At 40.9% G+C, this 11,141-nt stretch overlaps 1 protein-coding gene across 1 annotated transcript in view; it reads right to left on the minus strand.

Moving 5' to 3' along the window:
• CFAP54 (cilia and flagella associated protein 54) overlaps positions 1-10,932 on the minus strand; it is a 250,390-nt gene extending 239,458 nt beyond the window's left edge. The window contains exons 1-3 of the mRNA XM_045826558.1: positions 10,622-10,932; positions 3,446-3,551; positions 659-802 (exon numbers count right to left, since the gene is read on the minus strand). Coding sequence (XP_045682514.1) covers positions 659-802; positions 3,446-3,551; positions 10,622-10,932 — 561 coding nt within the window. The remainder of the gene's footprint in view (positions 1-658; positions 803-3,445; positions 3,552-10,621) is intronic.
• Between the last annotated feature and the right edge of the window lie 209 nt (positions 10,933-11,141).

Genomic DNA, 11,141 nt, shown 5'->3' on the forward strand with positions numbered 1-11,141 from the left:
ACACCAACTCTGTCCAGTGCTCTAAGTGGGCTGCTTTCTTATTCTCTAAGAAGCCTCCCTTTCCTCATCTGTAAAAAAGGAATAATAGTACCCACCTTTTAAGACTATAAAGAGGCTGCAAGATGACAATTCATGTGCTGCATATAAAAGAGGCTAGCACATGGTAACTGCTCAACCAGTGAATCAGTGGTAGCAATTTACATAATAATATTGGCATACCAGAAATAATGCATAAAATTTCATCTCAGAAGATCTATGTGTAATCTCCAGAGTCACTAGTCATATTGTGTGATTAGCTTTCTTTTCCTCTTTTGTAAAATAAAAATCATCCTAGTATCTAACTCACAAAGTTACTGTGAGGACCAAATGTGTTTTCAAAGCACTCTGTAAACTAAAAGCACTCTAGAAATATTAGTTCTTATAATAATAACTGTCTGGTGGATGAATGAGTGATTACAGTGCTACAATCTCCAAAGCATCTTTACAAAGTCTAATAAGTGCACTTTCTTATGCAGCACTGAAAACATTTATTAAGCAACTTAGAGCACACAAGTAAATGCTTTGCTGAGCAAAGGAAAGACATTTAGAAGTCGTCAACAAAAGGATATTTTGCATAGCTAATCATAAACTGTAGCTATTTTAGCTGCTTTCATCTTACTGTATGTGTAGCATTTTTGTCTCCAAAGCCCTTTGGAAAAAAGACAGTTTTGAATTGATGCACATCTGCTTTGTTCTCATCAAAGTTGATACTGAACTGCTGAAGATACCTTCCATAGCACTGTAAAAGGGCCAATCTATATTCCTGAAATAAAAAGAGCACTTGATGAAATTTTCAAAATATCATTTTGCTTATTAAATTTTTAAAACTATCAAATTATTAAATTATATTCAATAATTATTAAATCACATCATTATTAAAATTAGGTACTACTTATATCATTCTTAATTATATCAATCTTGATTATCACCACTATTACCACCACCATTACATTATTACTACCATTATGACCATCATTTCCAAACATATATTATGTGACAGACACTGTGCTAGGCAATTCACGTGTGTTACTTCATTTAATTCTCCTCACGACAAACCTACAGTGAGATAAGACCGTCACAGTCTCAAAGATGAGAATACCCCAAAACTCAACACCGCCACGATGGTAACCAGTCCACTCAGTCAGAGAGGCAGATGAGTTGTGTAACTAGCCTTGCTTCTCTGATACTTCCTAAGCTCCAAAAAAGAGAGAAGGAAATAAAGAGATGAGGAGGGGGAGAAGGAGGTAAAAAAGGAGGGAAGAAGGGAGCAAGAGAAAAAAAGAAGGGGAGAAAGAGGAAGAGAGCAAAAGAAAGAAAGGAGGAGGAGGGAAGGACTGGGGGAAGGAGAAAGAGGGAGAAAGGGAGGGAGAAACAAAGAGGAAGGAAGAGAGGAAGGAAAAAAGGAGAGAGAATGGGGGAAGGGAAGAAGAGAAGAGGGTGGGGATGAGGAGAAGAAGGGGAAGGGAGGGACGAAGACGAAGGAGAGAAATGAGCTGGCTCAATCTCTCTTTCACCTGTCAACAGTCTCTGAAGAGGCATCAGAACAAGTAGAAAAAGGTCTAAGCTATTGTTAGTTATGATTCTGTTCATTCTAATTCGTGCTTACATTCCTATTACAAAGTCAAATGCCTCATTTCTGTAGCCCACGAGGCACAACCGATCTGGAGTTTCAGGGCGGTGGATATGAGTAGGGCTCTGAAATATGTGTCTGTTGCAACCCTTACTCAGCTTCCTCCCCTGTAACTGTCTCCAGGAAAAGCAACTGCCATGGGTGTGAACTGCCTCTTGGGGTTGCCTAGTCCTCAAGGGGGAGGCATCCACCATCTAATGCTGTTATGTTTCCATTTCTATTGACTTATTTGTTACTGCTCACTAATTAATTCTGATTCTTTCTGTTCTCACTTGATTCACACAATGAATTCAAATCTAGGTTCGAAACAGTATTCCAACAAAATGATCTTTACAGTAACTAAAATTAAGAGACTCTAGAACCAAAGTAACAAATCAAGTTCATTTTTCAGGATTACAAATACCTTTTATCAGCCCACTTTCCCATCAGTGGAAAGTATTAAACATTTTCTTTGTTCCTTTAAGCAAATTTTAAAATATTCTCTGTGGGCCTCTCTATCTGAAATATTCAAAATCCTTAGTCACTACCAATCATCCACTTGCTTTATCGCCTTCTGACATGTTCCTTCCTCCTCCTTCCCCCAATATTCACTCCACCCACCTGGATACTCCTCAACCTGAAACTGTTCTGTTATCACTATTCCTCTATTGAGGAGAAGCATGAAAATGGAGAGGGCACACTCTCCTAGTTCTTGCCAAAACTGTTATCCACTTCACATAAATATAGCTTACAAGTCGGATCTCATCTGGGGGTTTTTTTCTGTAGTTTTCCAAACTCTGTATTTTCAAGTTTCTAAGAACCATAATCCAATTACATGGAGCCAAGGATTCTCTAATTTTGGCAGCAGAAAATAGAACTTCATTATGAAAGTTCCTTCATATCTTTTCCTCTACTTAGTAAACTTCCCTCCCAAACCAAAAGGATCCAAGTCCAGAAAACAGAAATGGAGGAAGAAAATGATGCCGAGAAACTAAAGACTCAGAATTTTTAGTGAAGACACTACATATGGCCCCTGTCTGGCCAACAACCACTTTGGACAAAATAACTCTTCATTCAATGATCCTAGATGTGTCAAACACTCATATTTAACTCGGAGTCATTTGGGCCTGTGCCAGAGCTTAAGGGAAACGCTTACATTGTCATTAACTGACAATTCAGCCCTGGTGTGTACGTGGTCTTAAGTCTCAGAGCCCCCCGCAATCCAAGGCCCAAGTGTTGACATAAACTAGAAATGGGGGCAAACTCAGGTTTGGCAAACAATACCGAGCAAAGAAACAGGGCACGTGCGGAATGACTGCTCTATTTACATTCAGCAGAACATTAAGGAGCTGCAAGTCATTGAAACAGGGCAGTGGGAAGCGGGCAGCGCGGCAGCAAGGCCAGAAGGCACGAGAGGTGTTCGCTGGGTAAGGCCAACCCTGTGAAAAACAACAGGAAGTGGCGTCTGGGCTCCTTTGTGTGAAGGTAGGAACATGATGACTCAGCGTTTCCTGCCGGGCGCCTGCCACACCCTCTCTGCTCACCGGGGGCGGTGGCCGGCTGTCTTTCTGTTCGGGAATCTCTCACTTCCGGAAAATCTCAACTACAAAATGTAAAACCAAATACTTTTTTTTGGTTCTTGTGCCCCATTAAAATGTTATGCATTCATCTATTTCCCCCCACCCCGCAAAAAAAATATCAAATCATGTAAAAGAGGAATGGTATCAAACCAAATAATAATATAAGTAGCCAAATGAGTTTCACTGAGGCTCCCTTCCTTACTCTGGAGGCACTTACTTTCATTTCACAGAGGCTGTCGCCAACCTTCAGAAGCTTTTCATTGTAATAGGCAGCCGGCAGCCGGGGTGCGTATTTAGTCCAGATATTAAACAAAGAGGTGGCACTGCAAAAATCATAGAATAGCTTCAAAGTCAGTAGGAAAGCTCAATTAATTAGCAAGCAACCCTTGGAAAGTTATCTTGTGCTGAGGCTTTCCAACGTGCCTTATTGTTGATGTCTAATCATTAATAAATTATAGCTATAGTTAACATTATTGCTTCTTTTGTGTCAAGCACTGATTGAAGCTCTTTATATATATTTTTAAAAATAGACTTTTTTAGAGCAGTGTTAGGTTCACAGAAAAATTCAGCATCAGGTACAGAGATTCCAGTTATATCTCCTGCCTGCACAGGTGCACAGCCTCAGCCAGGACCCACAACCCCCACCGGAGAAATCCAATAGTTACAATTGTAAATCGACACATCATTATCACCCGGTATCCTTAGTTTACATCAGGGTTTACTCTTAGTGTTGTACATTCTGTGGGTTTGGACAAATGTATAATGGCTTTACCTTTCGCTGCCCTGAAAATCCTGTGCTCTGCATATTCATCCCTCCCTCCCACCCCAGGCAACCACTGATCTTTTTATTCTCTCCATTGGTTTACCTTTTTCGAAATGTCATATAGTTGAAATCATATAGTATATAGCCTCTTCAGATGGGCTTCTTCCACTAAGTAATATGCATTAAGATCTCCCCGTGTTCTTTCATGGCTTGACAGCACATTTCCTTTTAACACTGAATAATACTCCACTGCCTGGTTATACCACAGTTTATTTATCTTTCCACTTACTGGCAGGCACCTTGTACGCTTCCAAGTTTTGTCCATTGAATAAAGCTGCTGTGAACATCCACGTACAGACTTATGTACGAACACAAGTTTTTCTACTCCTTTGGGCAAATACCAAGGAGGACAATTTACCAAAGTATGCTTAGTTTTGTAAAACAACACCAAAGTTTACTTCAAAGTGGTTATACTTACCAGCAATGAATGAGTGTTTCTGTTGCTCCACATCCTCAGCAGCATTGGGTACTTTCAGAGTTCCAGATTTTGCCATGTTAATAAATGTGTAGTGCTGTATTGTTGTTCTAATGTGCGTCTTCCTGACAATACATGGGGCAGAGCACCTTTATACAGGTTTATTTGCCATCTGTGTATCTTCTTTGGGGAGGTGTCTCCTGGCCCATGGTTTCAACCAGGTTGGTTGTTTTCTTACTGTCAAGTATTAAGTGTTGTTTGTATAGTTTGGATAACGGTGCTTTATCAGGTACGTCTTTTGCAAATATTTTCTCCCAAACTGGGGCTTGGCTTTCATTCTCTTGACAGTGACTTTGGCAGAGCAGAAATATTTAATTTTAATGAAGTCCAGCTTATCAATTCTTTCATGGATCATGCCTTTGATGTTATATAAAAAAAGCATTGACCACAGTCATCTATATTTCTATTTTATCTTCTAGAAGCTTTATAGCATTGGGTTTATAGCTTTAGGTTTGTGATTCATTTTGAGTTAACTTTTGGGAAGGGTATAAGGTCTGTGTATAGATTCATTTCATTACATGTGGATATCTAGTTGTTCCAGTACCATTTGTTGAAGTGACTGGCTTTAGTCCATTGTATTGCCTTTACTTCTTTCTCAAAGATCAATTGACTATATTTATGTGTCTCTTTCTAGGCTCTCTGTTCCATTCTTTTGATCGATTTGTCCATTCTTTTACCAACACCACACTCACTTGATTGGTATAACTTTATAGTAAGTCCTGAGGTCAGACAGTGTCAATTCCCCCAACTTTGTTTTCAATGTTATGTTAGCTATTCTGGATCTTTTGCCAACATGCTGGGGTTTCTTTTTTTTTTATTTCATTTTCACAACCCTGAGATGGGTAACATTAATATCCCAAATACACAGTTGATGAAACTGAGGCTTAGTGTATCCATGCTCTTAAATAGTATATATATATATAACTGAGCCTTCCAATTCCCTTGAATAAAATCTTAAGACCAAGGGCCTTGACTATATTATTCACTGTCAAGCTCCAAGAAGAGTGAATATCTAGTATGTGTAGGTACACAATAAATATTTGTTGAAAGAATGAATGGGTGGATGGATGAATAGAAAAAACATTCCTTGTTCTTATGCTATTCTTTTTTATAAAAGGTCCAAGGGTTCAAATAGCCAGTCAGTCCATTTAGGGTTATGCTTCATTCCATGAAGTAAAACAAAAACTAAGCAAGCATACAATATTCTCAACATGGTTTCTAATCAGAGTTTCAAAGGGTAGCAGATCATTGCTTCTTTTGTTCACTTATTTAGTTAACATTCAATCCTTCCCTCTCTGTGAGACATTATAACCACCTCTAGGAAAAATCCAAATTCCCCTTACAATTGTACAACCCTATCTCATAAATTTCTGGATAAGGACAGTGTAATGGCTTGACTGTGTGTGACCCCTCAACATCCACATTTGAAGCCCTAGCCTCCAGGGTGGCCATTTGTGGAAAAGGTGACTGGAAAAAAGTAAATCAAATTAGGTTTGGTGGTAAGAGTGGGGCCCTGCTCCATGGGGATGAATGCCGTTTTGAGAAGAGACGCCAGAGAGTCCTTGAGCTGACTCTGGTTCTCATTCATATTCTCTCTCTCCCCCTCCCTCCCTCCCTCTCCCCCTCCCTCCCCCCAACCCCTTTCCTGCACACCCTCTCCACCCGGCCCCACTTCCTCAGAGGAAAGACCACATGAGGACAGAGTGGGTATCCACAAGCCAGGAAGAGAGCTCTCACTAGAAACTGACCCTCTCGGACCTTGATCTGGGATATCAAGCCTCCAGAACTATGAGAAAATAAAGTTCTGCTGTTTCAGACACCCAATCTATCATATCTGTATGGCAGCCCAAACTGACTAATACAGACAGGAATCTAAAATTAAGGACTGAAAATGGTTCTAGCACTTACGCTGTCCATGTTGGTATATTAATAAAGCAACCTCAAGAAAACATGTCAATTCATTCATTCAGGTAATTAAATGATATGGATTAACAAGGGAAGTGGGGGCATAGGGCATTCCTGCCTTCATGAACTGAGTAATACCATTTAGTGGTAGAAAAAGATATACATGTATTAAGTACTAAATAACAGTGTCAAATAAATAGTGTGGCAAATACAGCCCACAGAAGTTTAAAAAGGGAGAAGTTTGGGGCTTTTTGTTTGTTTTACCTTTACCAATTTCACTGGATGCTTCATGAAGTGCTACAGTGTTAGAATAAATATAATAAATCCAAAAAATTCACCAGGTCTTGCTAGAATTCTGAAGTAATGTAGATGAAAGAGTTAATTCTTCCAAACTTTATGGGTAAGATAATGATGACTAAGTTTGTTACTCATAAAAGAAAAAATGCCAGCTTTGTTAAATCAATCAGGGTTATATAACAAGAGAACTTTTTCTTTTTTTTTAAGTGAACCCTAACATCAAGTTAAGACTGCTCATTGGGAATGGCTTACATAATGATTAAACAAGGCAAATGTAATACAGACTATATAATGTACATCATTTAAGAAAAGAATGTTAATGTGGTCTGAATTGCTGATTGATTATAGTTGCTGCTAACTATTTGGAATTTTTAAAAATGGAAAATCAAAACTCTATAAACAGAATATCTAAATCTTATGTCTTTATAACAAAAGCATACCTTTCAAAATTTATCACACACTAAATTTAATGACGTTGTTATGATCAAAACTACATTTTAAAAACTATGAATTTTTATACTTTAGTGGAAGGTCTTATAATTTTAAAAGGAAACAAATTTTGATTTTAAAAAATAACCATCTGTCAAATATGTTATAAAGGCAAATCCTACATCCTGTATTCCCAACTGGTCTCCACATTGTCATCCTTGCTCCATTTGAACAAGGTCACCAAAATAATATTTTAACACAAAATCACGTAAGGTTAATAATACCTTGACAAAAACTACCCAATGGTTTCTCATTGCATTTGGAATAAACACAAACTTTATAAATGGGGTCTAAAACCTTCCACGGCCTACCGTAGTTTTCCAAGCTCATCTCATACCACTGCCCCCACACTCAGTAGACTGTGCTACATGGGCTTCGGTCCATTCCTCCGAAGTCCCCGACTCTTTCCTGCCAGGATCTTCCCCCATGCTTGCTCCCTCTACTCATCCTCTCTCCTTGCCTTCAGCTGCCAGCCGCCCTTCTCCTCTCAGCTTCGTGACACCGCCCTCACCATCACTGGAAATGCCCCTGCGGTGTTCCCTTTAATCCTCTGCTCATGTGCCACCTACTTTCACCACCTTATTGAAAATGACAACCTCCTGTCTCCTACTCCACAACCCTTCCACTCCTCATTCATCTCCTGGCATTTATCACTTTCCAGGGCACCACAAAATATACTTACTTAATATGTTTATTGTCTGTTTCATCCTTTAGAGTATAAGCACAGGAAGGCAGGGGTTTTTGTCCGGTCACTCCTGCAGCCCCCAGCACCCCACACCTCTCGTAGCCCTCGTTTCCATGTGGACGGAATGACTTACTGAAAGCCTGTCCCTTCTCTAGACTGTAAGCTCCATGAGCACAGATTCCTGTATCTGTTTTGTTCACCACCGTATAACTCGTGACGAGGGCAGTGCCTGACACACAGAAGGCGCTCAACAAAAATCGCTGCAGAAAAATTTAATACCTAAATTGTGTAAGAAGCTTGATTGCTAAGGTAACATCTGTGATTCTCTAATAGTCTGTTTAAAGATGGGAAGATACTGTACTTACTGATAACCCAGATCCACTTTCCCATATGTAACATTAACAAGTTCTGAGATGCAAGGATAACCACCTTTGAATTCTTTCAGTATCAAATATTCATTGAATGTTTACTATGTCCCAACCACCAGGCTAGGTACTAGAGATAGAACAATGAAAAAGAGACGCATCATTTGAAAGTCACAGGGATCTTACATTCTAATGGGGCAAACAGACAACACACAAGAAAACAAATATGTTTAAAAAATATAAATTGATGGACAAACCTGCATTACATAGAAAAGGCCACTATAAGGGGGTAACAACTGAGCTAAGATCCAAAAGAAGAGAAGGGACCAAATATCTGAAAAGCTAAGGAAAGAATATTTCAGACAAAAGAGGTAGCAAATGCTAACTCCCTGGGGTGAGTTGAGAAATGGTAGGATCTGTCCCCTGGAAAGTCCTGAGAGAGGAGTGGGATGAGCTGAGATGAAAGTGGCCGGCAAGCCAGATCCCTCAGACCCTGGAGGACATCAGAAAGAGTCTTAATGTTATTCTTGAAAAAAAAAAAAAGCAATGGCAAGGAACCAAACGTCTTTAGATAGGGCAGTGGGTGATTTATCTATAAAAGCCACCCTTACTGCTGTGTGAAGACTACATCTGAGAATGAAGTGGCTACAGGGCAAATCCAAGACTGCGGTGGATTGAACTGGGATGTTCACAGCGGAGAAGAGAAGATCAAGTGCTATCTAATGCACAAACACAGAAACATCTTAAATATAAATATATATAGCTTAAGCATGTGATGTGTTCTCCTTGGCTGATCCTTGGTTCTCACCTTCTTGGCTCATCATCAGGATTTGCCACAGTTGACCGATCATTCCTTCCTCCTTGAAACACTTTCTCTACCTGGGTTCCAGCACACCACACACTTACTGGTTTTCTCCTATCTCCTAGACTACCCTTTTTAATCCCTGCCAGTTTTTTTTATCCTCCCCCTGCCCCAACTGTCAGTGTTTAAACATCCGAGGGTTCAGTGCTTGGAATCTCCTCTTTGCTATTGCATCAAGTACCATGATTTAAATATCATCAATAGGCTGACAAATCCCCAATGTATATCTTCTCTGACCTCCAGATTCAAATGTCCAACCACCTACATAATACCTCTGCCTGAATGTTGAATTACAGTTCAATCTCAATACATCTAAAAACTAAACTCATGATCTCCCTAGCTCCTGCCAGAAACCAGTGCTTTGCCCAGTCACGCTCACACCCTGGGACCTTCATACTTGCCATTCTTCCTGGTTGACCAATTCATTCAACAGAAATCTGCATCAGTTGCTACCATATCTGCTCATCTTTTTCAAAGGCCAGGTTTCCTGACTTTCCCTGACCATCTTCCCCATCACCCCATTTTAAATTGTAACATGTGTCCCATATCCTCCAACCCCACTACCTGATCTAATTTTCTCCCCACCACTTATCTCCTTGTGAAATAATTTCCTTACATATTTGTTTAATAGCCCTCTGTGGTCACAAAAATACGTTCTACACGTGGACGAATTCGTGTATCTTTTGTTGACTTGATGTTTTCCTAGCATGGCACCTGATATGTAGTAGGTGCTCAATAAATAATTAGATGCTTGAAAGAACAATAAATATAAAACTATTTCTTCATACTAAATACACAAATAAAAATATAAGTTGAAACTATATTCTTCATCACTTGTCTAGATTTGTAACTGTTCAGTTGGCATTCTATTTTGACTGGGAGGAGAGGAAACAAGATGGTAACAACCAGAAAAGAAACTTAAAAACAGGTTGTTTGCAGTTCGAGATAATAACATGGTGATAGAACCTCACAAAAGGCAAACAGATGTGCACAGTGAGTCACAAAATCAAGAAGTCATTGTTATCCCAGTATTATAAAAAGGAATCAAAGGCATATTTCACAGAATGACATACTTCATAGCATCAAGAACTTTTTCAAAAACCTAAGCGACCTCAGTTACTCCTTTTTCTCCGTACGCAAACGGGTACCCCCAACACCCGTGGAGAGTTGTAACACCCGTTGAGTAAGCCTAAAATTCATTGGCATGCAGTAGCAATCAGGAGACGGTCTGAAACAAAAAGAGTGTGACATTGCGGTGCTTTTCGCTTGACCCGGAGCAGGAATCCAAGATGTACTTAAGGACTGGAGAGCGATGCTTCTCCACTTCTTAAACTTTGTTCGCGTCACTAGGGCCCCTGGGCCGGGTCCTTCTTCCGCGGCCAACCCAGGTCAGGGACCACAGCCTGTGCCCAAGTGGGCATCCCGGCCTCTGGCCCCCAGGCTGCCGGCAGCTCTCCTGCCAGCCCCGCCCCGGCGCCCCGCCTCTGCTTACCAGCGCCTGCGGAACTCGTGCTTCTGCTCCTCCGCTGTCACCAAAGCCTTCCTTTTCTTCATAAAGCCTAGCAACTCCTGTATCTCCTTCTCACAGGTGGCCAGGAGCGGGTTTTTAGCGTCCAGCGGCCCATAAAACACGGCGAGGGGCAACGAGTCCTCGCGGCAGGCGGAACGAGGGAGCGGGTTTAGAGAGCTCTCCTTCGGCTCCAGGGGCGACTTCGAGACCGTGGCTGAGGGTCCTGACGGAGACACAGATGAGGCAGACGTTTTGCTGGATGGACAGGTCGAGGAGGGTCCTTGTGCCGCCATGTTGTCCAGACCCAGGCCGGACCAGAAGAGTATATACACGCGGTTGCCTGGCGACGGTCTCATGGCAACCAGGACCCCCAGAGCGTTTTCGGGGAAACACAGCGGCCCCTGGAGGGCAAAGGAAGAAAAAAAACCGGTCCATAAAGGAATGAGGGGTCTCCCCTCCCCTAAACCCACTTCCCTTCTCACTGATGAGAAAGAGACAAGGT

The sequence above is a fragment of the Phyllostomus hastatus genome, unplaced genomic scaffold (genome assembly GCF_019186645.2).
Source record: "Phyllostomus hastatus isolate PE091 unplaced genomic scaffold, TTU_PhHast_1.1 phas_scaffold_755, whole genome shotgun sequence".
Classification (NCBI taxonomy): domain Eukaryota; kingdom Metazoa; phylum Chordata; class Mammalia; order Chiroptera; family Phyllostomidae; genus Phyllostomus; species Phyllostomus hastatus.